At 35.6% G+C, this 15,106-nt stretch overlaps 1 protein-coding gene across 1 annotated transcript in view; it reads left to right on the top strand.

Moving 5' to 3' along the window:
- RASEF (RAS and EF-hand domain containing) overlaps positions 1 to 15,106 on the top strand; it is a 118,492-nt gene that overhangs the window by 56,810 nt on the left and 46,576 nt on the right. Inside the window, exons 4-6 of the mRNA XM_044657234.1 lie at positions 3,147 to 3,242; positions 11,504 to 11,581; positions 12,552 to 12,667. Coding sequence (XP_044513169.1) covers positions 3,147 to 3,242; positions 11,504 to 11,581; positions 12,552 to 12,667 — 290 coding nt within the window. The remainder of the gene's footprint in view (positions 1 to 3,146; positions 3,243 to 11,503; positions 11,582 to 12,551; positions 12,668 to 15,106) is intronic.

Below are 15,106 nucleotides of genomic sequence, written 5' to 3'. Positions count from 1 at the left end.
AAGTGTCCTAGGGAGGAAACCTTTATAACCGTTAGAGAAGATAAGAATATGAATATTGCAAAGGCCATACTATTATAGATCTGTAGTTGGAGGAAACCTCAAAGGCTGTGTAACACCACCCCCTCATTTTATAGTTGAGGAAAATGAGGCACAGGAAGGTTAAATGACATAACAAGTTAAAGAGTAGGAATCATCAGAGGCAGGATTTTGAACCCCTTGTTCTATAACTTCAGAATTAGTTTGGTGGCTAGATCTTTGGGACTGGAGTCAGAAAGATCTGGGTTCAAATGTGACCTTGGATACTTATTAGCTGTGTGAACTATGCCAACTATTTACCCTTTGTCTACCTCAGCTTCCTTAACTGTATAATGAGAATAATAATAGCACCTGCTTCCCAGTGTTGTGATGGTAAGATGAGATAATATTTGTTAAGTGGTTAACAGTGCCTGGCACATTCCCTCCCTCCCTCCCTCTCTCCCTTCCTCCTTTCCTTCATCCCTCCTTTCCTCCCTTTTCCCTCTCTTCCTTCCTTCCTTCCTTCCTTCCTTCTTTCCTTCTTTCCTTCCTTCCTTCCTTCCTTCCTTCCTTCCTTCCTTCCTTCCTTCCTTCCTTCCTTCCTTCCTTCCTTCCTTCCTTCCTTCCTTCCTTCCTTCCTTCCTCCTTTCTCCTTTCTTCTCTTCCTCCTTTCATCTGTACCACACTGCTTCACATCAATTAATAAACTAAAATCAGTTTGACATTTTACTTCTTGTAATATACATATAGACTGTGTGCCTTAAATATTACATTGGAAGCAGACAACATGGCTTTTTCACCCTAATAGGAAGGTACCGGCTATCAAGTAAAGACAAGGCATGCATCCATGGAACAAGTGGGAACCTTTTTGTTTCTTCATTCAATATAAATGTAGTTCTTTTCCTCTTGTTTCAGAAATACCCTTTTTTTTGCTCCTTTAAAAAAAAGCAACCAAAATTTTTCTTATTTTTATTATCTCCCTTTCTACTCCATACGTAATTGTACTCTTCTCCTCCACCTCCTATCTCTTTTCTTCCTTTCATAACTAAACAGTGAGTTTCAAATCTTCTCTCTTCAGTCTTGTACATTAAAATACCTTCACTGCTCAACAGATTTCCTCTCCTACTTTGCTGAGAAACTCAAGACTATCTGTCAGGAGCTCACTTTTCTTTCCCAGTTCCAAACCTCAGAACCCCTTCAGTAACCCCACTCCCCACCTACACTTCTGCTTAGTCTTCGATATTGAGATGGCTCCTTCTTTCAAAGCCAATTCTTTACTTGAGCTTCTGATCTATCTATTCAGAAAGCTTGATCATTCCCTCTTATTTTTTATCATCTATAAGTTCTATCAACAAATATCTTGTGTCCTTAAAATGTTTTATTTGACCCTGGCATTCTCTCAGCTATAATGAAATAGCTAAGCTAGGTGACTAGTGGAGAGTGCTTTAGAATGGGAGTCCGAAAGACCTGAGTTTGATTCTTGCCACAAATGTGTGTAACCCAGGACAAATCATTTCATCCTTCTCTACATCAGTTTCTGCATCTGCAAAATGAGAATAATAACAGCTACCTCAAGGGATTGTTGTGAGGATCAGCTCAGATATGTGAAGTGCTTTTAAAAACCTTGATGTTTATATAAATACTATTTAATAGATAAATAATTATATAAAATAAATAAATATTGAATAAAGTTATATAAATACTATTTCTTCTCTTGCTTCTTCCCTTTCCCTTCTCTCCCATCCTCTCCTTATTTCTATCTTCTTTCTTTTCTCTTCTCCTCCTTACTCTTGTCTTCCATTGTCTCTTCCTCATCTCTTATCTAGGACCAAACTTCTGAAAAAAGAAATTTCTTTCTTTGCTTTTTTACTCTCTAATACTTACACTCTGACTTCTGACCTCACTACTATTTATTACTTTCTTTTTCTAGAATTAATATTATTATTTGGGTTTTATCTGAGTCCTTGTATTATAATGATAAGACAGAGAGTTTACCTTAAAGCCAATAATTCAAGTCCTGTCTTTGACAGATGTGTAACTTACTTCTCTCAGACTCCGTTTCTCCATCTGTTAAATGAGGACAATAACAGTATCTATATTACAAAGCTTCCAATGAGAAAATATATGTAGAGTGCTTCATAAAACTTAAAGCAATAATAATTATTAGTCATTCGTTTTTTAAATAGATTTTTGGTTGTATGCTGCTTAAAGGATGGGATTGCATTTTTTTAACTTTAGGAACTTATATATTCTTTGTCATTTAGAATTCTTCAGGCAAAAACCGAATGACCATTTGTTGAAATGTTGTAGAAAGAATTCCTTTGCAATTATAGTTTGGACTGGGATGTCATTTATAGTCCCTTTTAACACCAGAATTCAGGTGTTCTTTTTTTCTGCTTTTGTATAAAATTTTGTATAAATTCTGCTTTTGTATAAAAAGCCAAATGTTTCACAAAGGGTTTATTTATTTTAAGATCATTGAATCAGCCCTCAAACACAGCCTAAGGTGGATTGCCTCTGGGGCTTTGTTTAGGCTTTCCCTCTCCCTGGATTTCCTCATTTATCCTTTTTTACTTACTTAACTTCTCCCCATCTTTTAAAGCTTACCTTATTCTGAAAGCCTCCATCATCATTGATTATCCTCTTCAGATCTCAATAGTCATTTGTTTTATACATTTGAACATCATATTATCATATTTTAGTAGTTAGGTGTTTCTGGCTTCTATTAGGTAGTATGTTTCATGAGGGCAATAACCATGTCTTATTGAGGGCTGCCAATTGGAGCAGCAGTTAAGATTAAATGGACTTGGAGTCAGAAAGACCTGCACCTCTCCTCAGACAATTAGTGGGCAAGTCACTTACTCTTTCCTGGTTTAATTTCCATCGTCTGTAAAATTAGGACAGTAATAGCACTTATTTCACAGGGTTGATGATGTAAGGATCAAATGAGATAATGTATGCACTGTATTCTGCAAGCCTTAAAGTTCTCTAAATCCTAGCTCTTATTATTATCTTAACTTTTTTTTATATTGCCTAATACCTAACACAAGCTGCTTTATAGAGTACGAGCATATTAAATTTTTGACAGATGAATGGGCATTTGGCGTATAATGGAATATCTTTTCTCCTAGGAGAAACGAAAAGCAGAAGAGGCCCTAAATGATCTCAAACGTCAGTATGAAGTAGAAGTAGGAGATCTTCAGGTGACCATCAAAAAGCTAAAAAAGGTGAGTAGCCAAGGTTCTTATAGAGCTTTATATCCCCGGCTCCTCTGACTGTCTCAGTCACTGATGGGGAATTGAAGCCCTTGACTATAGGAAATACAGTTTTTTCTTTTTTAGACTCAAGGATAAAAAAAATTTTAAATAGGAGGCAAAGGCAAAATGTACTATTGGGTCCATTCAATGATTTTTTTTGGGAACTCACATGTATAAATGTTGTAGTTTATTTGGAGTCCTTTACTGAAGTGATAGGTTTATAGAGCATAGATTTTTGTTTTGCTGTTGTCTAGTCATTTCAGTTATGTGTAAAATTCTTCATACAAAAGATAGCTCTTGTATAAAACCCTACTTGGGATTTTCTTGGCAAAGATACTGGAGTGGTCTGCCATTGCCTTTTCCAATGGAGGCTTCTTAAAGATTGCATAATCTCTGCTATAGAGTAGCTCAGATTTCAAAGGGAGAAGCTTGTTTTGTTCTAGACTTATGACTCATCAGAGTCAAGTATTCCTGGTGCTGAGGAACACTCCAGCTACAACTTTAAGACTAAAGAATTGTCTGAGCCATTGTGAGGTTTGGTGACTTGCTGAAGGCAGGCAGTTAATGTGGGTCAGAGACAGGACTTGAATCCAAGTCTTGACTCCAAGACTGGTACTCTCACTCTTCCTGTTGCCTCGAGAATATAAAAGAGACTAAGTACATCCTGAGATAGAAAATGTGTCGGGTTTTAGAGGCAGAGCCAAGATGGTGGAGAAGGTATAAGGACTCATTTAATTTCTACCAAGTTGCCTCTGAAAAAACAATGCTATAACGTCTCAAAATGAATTCTGGAATTCCAACACAACACAGCTCTAGGGGGTAAAAGAGTGCTTAGTTCCCTCACAGACCAGAGCACAGGCTGGGACAGTATTAAACACGCCTCTCCTTACATCATACCACCTTGGAAGAACTGAAACTAGATCGATACTCAGTGCCAGTTCTGAAGGCAGCTGAAGCTTGGAACTGTGTTCCCTTCACCACAGTTACAGAGCTTAGCTTTAACAGTATTTTAAACTAAAAGAAAAGAAAAAGGCCGAAAATGAGCAAACAACAAAAAAGAAACTCAATATAGGGAGTTCTTTTGGTGATGGGATAGACTCAAATGCAGAAGACAACAAAGTCAATACTGCTGCATCCAACACCTCTAAGAAAAGAATTGCTCTCAAGTTCAAAAATAATTAATGGAAGAGCTCAAAAAATGGTGCTAAAATCAAATAAGAGAGGTAGAATAAAAATTGGGAAAAGAAATGAGAATGATACAGGAAAAATCATGAAAAAAGAGTCAACCATTTGATGAAGGTGGGACAAAAATATTGAAGAAATTAATATCTTAAAAACCAAATGGACTAATTGGTAAAAAAGGCACAAAAATCTAAAGAAGAGAAATCCTTCAAAAGTACACTCAGCCAAATGGAAAAAAATATTAAAAAATGCATCAAAGAGAAAAACTTCTTGAAAGAAAGAATTAACCCTTTGGAAAAAGAGTTAAAAAATTTAACTGAGGAAAAGAACACTGTATGAAGTAGAATTGGCCAAATGGAAAAGGAGGTACAAAAGCTCACCCAAGAAAATCATGTCTATATATTTCCAACACAGCACAGCAGCAAGAGTTAGAAAGAGAAATAACATTTAAAATCACCCTAGACAATATAGAATACTTAGAAATTTATTTACCAAAACAAACACAGGAATTATATGAACACAACTACAAAACACTTTCCAAATAATTGAAACTAGATCTAAACAATTGGAAAAACATAGATTGCTCATGGGTAGGACAAGATAACATAATAAAAATGACCATTCTAACCAAATTAATTTACTTATTCAGTGCCATACCTATAAAACTACCAAAAATGTTTTTACTATATTAGAAAAAACAAAGTTCATTTGGAAGAAAAAAAGATCAAGAATATCAAGGGAAATAATGAAAAAAACTGTAAAGGAAGGTGGCCTAGCAGTACCAGTTATTAACTTTTACTATAAAGCAGCAGTCATCAAAACAATATGGTACTGGTTAAGAGGCAGAAGGGAGGATCAGTGGAATAGACTTGGGTTAAGTGATGCCAGCAAGACAGTGTATGATAAACCCAAAGAGCCCAACTTTTGGGACATGAATCCACTATTTGACAAAAATTGCTGGGAAATTTGGAAAACAATATGGGAGAGATTAGGTTTAGATCAACATCTCACACCCTACACTAAAATTAATTCAGAATGGGTAAATGACTAGAATATAAAGAAGGAAACTATAAGTAAATTAGGTGAATGCAAAATAGTATACTTGTCAGATCTCTGGGAAAGGAAAGATTTTAAAACCAAGCAAGAGTTAGAAAAAATTACAAAATGTAAAATAAATAATTTTGATTATATTAAATTAAAATGTTTTTGTACAAACAAAACCAATGCAACCAAAATCAGGAGGGAAACAACAAACTGGGAAAAAATCTTTATAAGCAAAAATTCTGACAATGGTCTAATTACTCAAATATACAAAGAGATAAACCAATTGTACAAAAAAATTAAGCCATTCCCCAATTGATAAATGGGCAAAGGACACGAATAGGCAATTCTCAGATAAAGAAGTCAAAACTATCAATAAGCACATAAGAAAGTGTTCTAAATCTCTAATAATTAGAGAAATGCAAATCAAAATAACTCAGAGGTATCACCTCATATCTAGCAGGTTGGCTATAATGACAGCAATAGAGAGTAAAGAATGTTGGAGGGGATGTGGCATAATTGGGACAATAATGCATTGCTGGTGGAGTTGTGAACTGATCCAACCATTCTGGATGGTAATTTGGAACTATGCCTAAAGAATGCTACAAGATTGCCTGCCCTTTGATCCATTGCTGGGTTTGTACCCCAAAGAGATCATAGAGAAAAAGACACGCATAAAAATATTTATAGCCGTGCTGTTTTTGGTGGCAAAAAAACTGGAAAATGAGGGTATGCCCTTCAATTGGGGAATGGCTGAACAAATTGTGGTATATGCTGGTGATGGAATACTATTGTGCTCAAAGGAGTAATAAACTGGAGGGATTCCATGTGAACTGGAATGACCTCCAGGAATTGATGCAGAGTGAAAGCAACAGAGCCAAAAGAACATTGTACACAGAGACTGATACACTGTGGTAAAATCGAATGTAACAGACTTCTCTACTAGAAGCAATACAATGACCCAGGACAATTCTGAGGGATTTATGGAAAAGAACACTACCCACATTCAGAGGAAGAACTGCAGGAGTGGAAACACAGAAGAAAAACAACTGCTTAAACACATGGGTTGATGCAGACATGATTTGGGAAGTAAACTCTAAACCACCACCCTGTTACAGCTACCAATAATATGGAAACAGGTCTTGATAAATGACACATGAAGAAACCAGTGGGAAATGTGCATTGATTACATGAGACGGGGGAGTTATGGGGAGAGCAGAGAGTAAGAACATGAATCATGTAACCATGGGAAAAATTTATCTAAAAAAAAAAGAAAATCATGTATTAAAATTGGAACACTCATGCATTCCTGGTGGAGTTATGAACTGATCCAGCCATTCTGAAGGGCAATTTGGAATTATGCCCAAAGGGCTATAAAAGAATGCATATCTTTTTATCTAGTAATACCTCTACTATGTCTGCATCCCAAAGAGATAAAACAAAATTTAAAAAGGACCTATTTCAACAAAACTGTTTATAGCTGCTCTTTTTGTGGTGGCAAAGAATTGGAAACTAAAAGGGATGTTCCTCAAATGGGGAATGGATGAACAAATTGTGATATATGATAATGATGGAATGCCATTGTGGTATAAGGAATGATGAACAGGATGATTTCAGGAAGACTTGGGAAGACCTACATGAACTGATGCAGAGTGAAATAAGCAGAACTAGGACAACATTATATACAATAACTGTAATACTAGGGAACAATCAAATGTGATGGACTTTGCTACTAACAGCAATACAATGAAATATTATAGGATAATTCTGAGGGACTTATGAAAAAGAATGCTGTAGACCACCAAAGGAAAGAACTGTTGGAATAGAAATACAAATGAAAACATATGATTTTGTCACTGTTTATTAGGTTATATTTTTTGGTTTTATAAGAATATTCACTTACAATAATGAATAATATAGAAATATGTTTTGTGTGATAGTACATGTTTAACCCAGATTGAATTTCCTATCAGCTCTGGGAGGGGGAAGGGAAGAAGGGAGGGAGCCAATGTGGATTATCTAACTTTTGAAAACTTATGTGGAAATTTGTTATTAAAATAAAAAATTAAATAAAAAGAAAATCATGCCTTTAAATTTAGAATAGGGCAAGTAGAAGCTAATGACTCCATGGCATATCAAGAAACAATCAAACAAAGCCAAAAGAATGAAAAAAATAGAAGAGAATGTGAAATATCTCATGGCAAAAACAACTGACCTGGAAAATAAATCCAGGGGAGTTAATTTAAGAATTATTGGACTATCTGAAAGCCATGATCACAAAAAAAGAGCTTAGGCATCATTTTAAAGAAATTATCAAGGAAAACTGCCCTGATATTCTAGAACCAGAGAGCAAAATAGAAATTGAAAGAATATGCTGATCACTTCCTGAAAGAGATCTCAAAAGGATAACTCCCAGAAATATTATTGTCAAATTCCATAATTCCCAAGTCCAGGAGATAATATTTCAAGCAGCCAAAAAAACCCCAATTCAAACCACAGTCAAGATAAAACAAGACTTAGCAGCTTCTTCCACAAGGCAAAGGAGCTAGAACTTAACCAGGTATCACTTACCTCTAAGCATAATCCTCCAGGGGGGAATAATTGGCATTCAATAAAATAGAATACTTTCAAACTTTCCTGATGAAAAGATCAAAGCTGGATGGAAAATCTGACTCTCAGTTACAAGACTCAAGAGAATCATAAAAAGATAAACAAGAAAGAGAAATCAAAAGACATTCACTAAGGTTAAACTATGTTACATCTCCACATGGGGAGATGATACATAGAGGGCAAGGGTCTGAGTTGAATATGATGGGATATTATAAAAATTCAATTGAATTAAGTTATGAGAAGGAGGAATACATTTGGAAGAGGGGGAGGGAAAATAGAATGGGGGCAAATCATTGCACATAAAAGAGGCATGAAAGAGCATTCATAGAAAGGAAGATAAGGGAGGTGAGCATGTGAACCTTACTTTCATCAGAATAGGCTCAGTGAGGGAAGACATACACAATCAATTGAGTATAGAAATCTACCTTACTCTCTAGGAAAGTAGAAGGGGAAAGGGATAAAAGAAGAAAGCTAGGACTGATAGAAAAGAGGGCTAATTGCAGGAGGTAGAGGTCAGAAACTAAATGGGGAATGTTATAGGCAAATTTATAAATTAAGATATTAGACATTTAGTGTAAGATAGCAGCCAGGCTTATCAGGCAAGGCTGCAGTGTTCCAATCCTGGAATAGTGAGAAGTAAGGAAGTTTTTCCTGAGAGACTATGATATGGCTGAGAGTAGTTAGATCCTTGTTTAACTGTCTCCAGTGAAGAGCCCAAGAAAGTGGATTTGTCTCTTACAAGAAGTCATCCATCCTGTGAGGAAGTTCAGGTTTGACCATTGATCTCAGCTCTGGAGGGTGGACCTTCAGGCTGGTTTAGCTCCCTGTCTTCATCTATTTGTGGATTTATTTGCTGTGGACCTGTGTCCTTGTAAAATCTTAGATCATTGCTGGAGTGAGGACCCAGTAGCGAGACATCCAAATTCCTTCTAACCTGCCACGCTTGACCTGACAGCCTGTTTTAATAAGTGACAGAGTAGAGTGTTTGTCCCACCTTTCCAGCCCCTGTTTGTCTATAGATTCTTAGTTTAGTGTGATCTATCCCTTCATCTCTTACCCTTAAACTCATTATTAGACAGTTTTTATAACTTACAGATTACTTTCCTTCTCCACAACCATTCAAGGACTCACTGAGTTGTTTGTTCCCTGGCTTAGTTAAGAATGATAGTTGGGTTTAATTGCCATTCCTAACCCTGACACCATTCACTCCCAGCTATGTCCTGTGTTTGTGGGAGTGGATGAGATTCCCATTGTGTTTGTGTGTTAGCCATTTATCCCTCTCCACCCACTACTAACCCCTGTGTGTTTATTTATCCACTACAGGAAACAGGATGGAAAATAATACACAATAATCATAATGGTACAAAATTTGTTTACAAGTCTCTCTTATAAAGGCCTCATTTCTAAGATACACAGAAAATTATTTGAATGTATAAGAATACAAGTCATTCCCCAGTTGATAAGTGGTCAAGAATTTGAACAGGCAAAATAATTAAATCTTTCTATAATTATGCAAAAAATGCTGTAAAACACTATTACTTAGGGAAATGCAAATCAAAGCAATTATGAGGTACCATCTCACACATATCAGATTGACAGTTATGACAGAAAAGGAAAATGACAAAACTTGAAGGGGATATGGGAAAGCTGGGACATGAATGCATTTGGGGTGGAATTGTGAACTGATTTAATCATTAACGAGAGCAATTTGGACTTATGCCCAAAGGGCTATGAAACAGTTCATACCCTTTGATACAACAATACCTATACTAGGTTTGCATTCCAAAGAGAAAAAAATACTAAAAGGGGAAGGACTTATATGTGCAAAAATTATTTAATTGGCTCTTTTTAGATGAAGCAAAGATTTGGCAAGTGAGGAGCTACCCATCAATTGAGGAATGGCTGAGTAAATTATAGTATATGATTGTAATGGAGTACTGTTGTGTAATTAAGAAATGACAAGCAGAAGGAGCTCAGAAAAAAAACCTGGAAAGACTTAGACAAATTAAAGCAGAATGAAATAAGCAGAATTGTACAATAATAGGAATACTTTATAATGAACAACTGTGAATATCAGCTATTTTGAGCAATACAGTGATTCCAAACTAATCCAATGTATAAAATGCCATCTTTCAGAGAAAAAGAACTGAATCTGAATCCAGATCAAAATAAACATTTTTTTAATTTTTTAATTTTTTTCTAATTATTTCCTTCCACTAAAGAATACATTTATTCATTCATTCATTCATTCATTCATTTATTCGTTTGTTTGTTTGTTTGTTTGTTTGTTTATTTATTTATTTTTAAACCCCTGTACTTCGGTGTATTGTCTCATAGGTGAAAGATTGGTAAGGGTGGGCAATGGGGGTCAAGTGACTTGCCCAGGGTCACACAGCTGGGAAGTGGCTGAGGCCAGGTTTGAACCTAGGACCTCCTGTCTCTAGGCCTGACTCTCACTCCACTGAGCTACCCAGCTGCCCCCTATTTATTTATTTAAAAAAAATTTTTTTAACCCTTAACTTCTGTGTATTGGCTCATAGGTGGAAGGGTGGTAAGGGTGGGCAGTGGGGGTCAAGTGACTTGCCCAGGGTCACACAGCTGGGAAGTGTCTGAGGCCGACTTTGAACCCAGGACCTCCTGTCTCTAGGCCTAACTCTCAATCCACTGAGCTACCCAGCTGCCCCTAAAGGATAAATATAGAACAATGTTTTCCATGATTGCACATATAAAAGCTATATGAGATTGCTTACCATCTTGAGGGGCAGGAGTTTGGGGAAGAGGGAGAGAATTCAAGATTCAATATTCTTTGAAAAATGTTGGAAACTTTTTATATGTAATTAGGGGAAAATTTTTAAATAAGGTTTTAAAATGCATAGAATATAGGATTAAAAAGGAAAACAACAATAATATGTAGAATATATCAGTCTACATCTATGGATATTTAAGTATTTGTACTGTTTATCATCTGTATCTTCCACAAATATCTTCTGCCTTTAGTCCCAAATGGATATACATAGTGCCCTAAAAATCTTAATTCTATCTTAAGTTTTTAGTATCAGCTACTGTTTTTTCCTTTCTTCTCCATCTTCTTTCTCCTCCTATTTCTTTTTCCCTCCCTTACTCTCTCCTGTCCCCAGCAAGTTCTGTGCTTCTCATCTCAGCTAAACAACTACTGAGTACAGTAGACAGAGATGTGACTCAAACTCAAAATTTCTACAAGTTTTAGTCATGAATTCTTAAAGTTTTGTGAAGTTTTTTTCTCCCACATGATTTAGTAGCTTATACACTCTAGGACTGATTCCTTCTGAGTTTGCAAAATTGTATGCAGAGATGTGAACTATAGCCAACTCAACCTGAAGGTGGGTTGGTAAACAAATATATTTTCTTTTCTTTTTCAGCTGGAAGAACAATCAAAGACCTTATGTCAAAAAGAAGATGTAGCTGCATTAAAGAAAAGAATTTATGACTTATCAACAGTAAGAATTACCTTTCCTTTTAAGGAAATATGTCTCATGTAGGATAACCTTTTCAAAAACATATACAGTGCTATATTTTCATGGTTACAGGAATGGTGACTTAAAAGAAAATGCATACCACATTTATTTAAAAATAGTTTCAAGATGACTGTGAAAAAAATGCTTTTTATGTCATGGGGTTCCCTTGTCACAATCCCTTTTAGTAAAAAATTGTAAATTCATCATAGGAAAAGGCACTTATAATTTCCTCATTATGAGAACCCCCTGCATGAGGAAATACTTTCTACTGATGCAGAGAAATGACATATCTGAGACTTGCATCCCTAAAAAGTTGCCTAAAGCATTGAAAAATTTAATAAGTGACTTGCTTAGGGTTATGCAACTTCTATGTATTAGGGATGAAATCTGAATATAAGTCTTCTAGGCTGAAGGACAGCTCTTTGCCCACTGAGACATGGTGACTATCTGATGTACACTAGCTTTATTTTTCATAAAAAATATTGTTAATCATTTGTTGGTGATAAATATCTATCTTATCATCCAAGTTATAAGTATCTAAGGACTAGATGATCTACAGAAGATAATTTTTCTTACTCCATTAAATATTTAGTGGTTGTGCTCTACATATTAAATAATTTGTTGTTTCTGATATAGATTTTCTTTTCACCAGTGAGTTGTTTTAAAAAGTTTCTCTTTTTTTCCTTTTCATGAATATGGATGTGTGTGTTTGCATGTGTAACTCTGGAACAATGGAAAGAATGAAGCCAACAACTTTGAGATATTTTGAGTCCAGATAAACTGAAATTTATATGTCTCTTAGTTAGTATTTAAATTTTTTTTACATTGACATTTAAGAAAAGCAGTTTTACCCGTATTCCTTTGATGTGCCACATGATTCTTCAGAGTTTTTTCTCCTCCACTTTTCCTTGGTTGAAGTAACAGGTAAACTCAATTTTTATTTTTCCTTTAGGAGAATCAGAAAGTTAAAAAAGATCTTTTAGAAGCACAAACAAATATAGCTTTTCTTCAGAGTGAATTAGATGCCTTGAAAAGTGATTATGCTGATCAAACTCTGAATTCAGAAAGGTATGGGATTTTGTATGTTATTTTTTTTAATTGGGAAAATTCAGCATGTATTTTAGTGTTGGTATGGACATATGTGTGTAAATATACTTGAACATATATTGGTTTCTGACTTTATATGGAACTATTCACTTAGATTTGTAGCACAGACAGTCCTTCCTTTAAGGAGGCTTCTGATACAAAAGTATGATTTTAAAAATAACTTTGGGGGGATTTATTTATTCACTTTTGATTTTTACCAGAAGGAATCTTCCCTTTCCAGAAAGGGCTCTTTATTTTTTTTATTTATTAAAATAAAAATTACCTTCCATTTTAGAATCAGTATTGATTCCAAGACAGAAGAACAATTAGGTCTAGGCAGTAGTGTTAAGTGACTTTCCTGGGGTCACACAGCTAGAAGTATCTGAGGTCAGATTTGAAGCTAGAACCTCCCATTTCTAGGTCCAGTTCTCAATCCTCTGAGCCACCCAGTTGCCCTTCAAAGGACTCTTTAAGTAGCTGCACTCTTAGCATTTATGAGGGTTTATTCTTTCTCCTTTTGAGACTATCTCCATATCTTGGCCAGACTTGAAGTACTACTCATGGGCTCAATGCCATTACAGGTCAGCCCAGAAGCCTTGAGCTGCTCTGTTTCTGAGCTATGCCAGTTTTGTCCTTCCTTAGGCAACTTGGTTAAATCCCATCCCCACCACCAGTGCCCAACTTGTTAGTGCCTAACTTGGTGGAGGCATCCAATTACCATTAGCCCTACTACTTACATCTCAGAACTTAAGCAAGCCACTACCTTGAGCCTTTCCAGGAGCAGGAATTCTAGAAATGCATGCAGAAATATATTCACTTGATTTTTCAAAGAAACAAATTGATTATATAATAGGAGCTGAAAATAGAATAAAATATTAGCTAATGACAACTGCAGCTCCTTTAAATGCAGGGGTATTATCTTTCTATCTCTTACTTTTCCCCAATAGCTAGGGTACTACTTTACTATATCCCTAGCATCTGGTCAAAAATATTTCGTTAAACTGAAGATAATGTTTTCCTGAAATTAAAATATACTTCAACAGGAAAGTACAATTTAATGAACTAAATTGGATTTGCATGCAACTTTTACAGGAATTTAATATGATACATCAGTAGTTAATTTTGCTATAATGTTATATGCACCAATTTTTTCTCTCCTTGCATCCCATGATTAGCTGAAAATATCCAAATGATATAGAAATTGGCTTATTTTCCCTACAATTCATGGAAAGTGCTTTAAGAGTAACAATGACACCCTCTGAGTTACTAATACCATTTCCCAGAGGATCAGGATGTCCTTGTTCTTTCCATCCAAGTACTGACTGTCTTTCTGCATAGTTCCTGATGACCCTGCCAAATGTGTCAGCATGATGTCCTGCCTGGAGGGGTGTTAAGTTCAATAAATTGTTGTAAATTTATTTCCATTCTGAAGCTTAAAAGTGGTATAAAATTTACATAATTAAATCTCAATAGAATTATCATGGAGTTCAAATTTAGGAAAACAAATTAGACTGTGTTCATATTGATAATTCCATATCACAAAGCAACAATGTGTCAAGAGTATTTTCTTTAAAAAACAGTGTTTTGTGTTTTTTTCAGTATCTTCTAAGTCAGACACAAGATTTATTAATTTAGCACAAAAAAGGAAAACTATACAGTAGGGAGGTTAAATGACTTGATCAGAGATACCTAAGTTCAAATTAATTTTCTATAGTCATGAAACTAAATTTTTTTGACTGATACTGTGATTACTTTGAGACTCCTCTTAAGGAAACTCCATTCCAGTGCCAATCAGCAACAACTGTAATTTAGTCTTCAAGAGATTCCTGAGGCATTAAAAGGTTAAACGATTAACCTAGTATTACTTGGCTACTGTTCAGCTATATGTTCAGAGATGGGACTTGGACTCAGGTCTTCTTACTCAGAAGCCAGCTCTGTGTCAATGTTACCATAATACAGTGGTTGCCTCATGAAATCAAGTCATCAGCTTTAATGGCAAAATTGTTCTTAAAGTGTATGTGTTAACACACCAGATTTATGTTTAGAATTAAAATAGTATTGAAAAGGGGAAATCAGAGAGGGAGTAATATCAAGAATTATCAGCAGAATCATGTAGAATTTGTTTTTCCCACTCATAGGCTAGACTGATGTCTGTTTCAATTCATAGAGGAAAGAGTAGATGATACTAGAGAGAGAGGACTTGTGGAAGAAGCAAGGGGAGCAGAAGAGTGAGGGATAAGTTGGGATTAAAAACACTGGAGGAAATATTAGTCACAGGAAGGTGGCAAAACCTTTTCCTGTGTTATTGGAGAAAAATAAGTTATTATTGAGGAGGGGAGAGAAAGAAAAAGGAAAAGTGGGGGGGGAAAGGGGAGAATAGGGAGAGAGAGAGAGACGAGAGAGAGACAAGAGAGAGTGAGA

This window comes from Gracilinanus agilis, chromosome 1 (genome assembly GCF_016433145.1).
Source record: "Gracilinanus agilis isolate LMUSP501 chromosome 1, AgileGrace, whole genome shotgun sequence".
Taxonomy (NCBI): domain Eukaryota; kingdom Metazoa; phylum Chordata; class Mammalia; order Didelphimorphia; family Didelphidae; genus Gracilinanus; species Gracilinanus agilis.
Note: the sequence above shows the minus strand (reverse complement) of the source record. Positions and strands in the feature narration are given on the sequence as shown.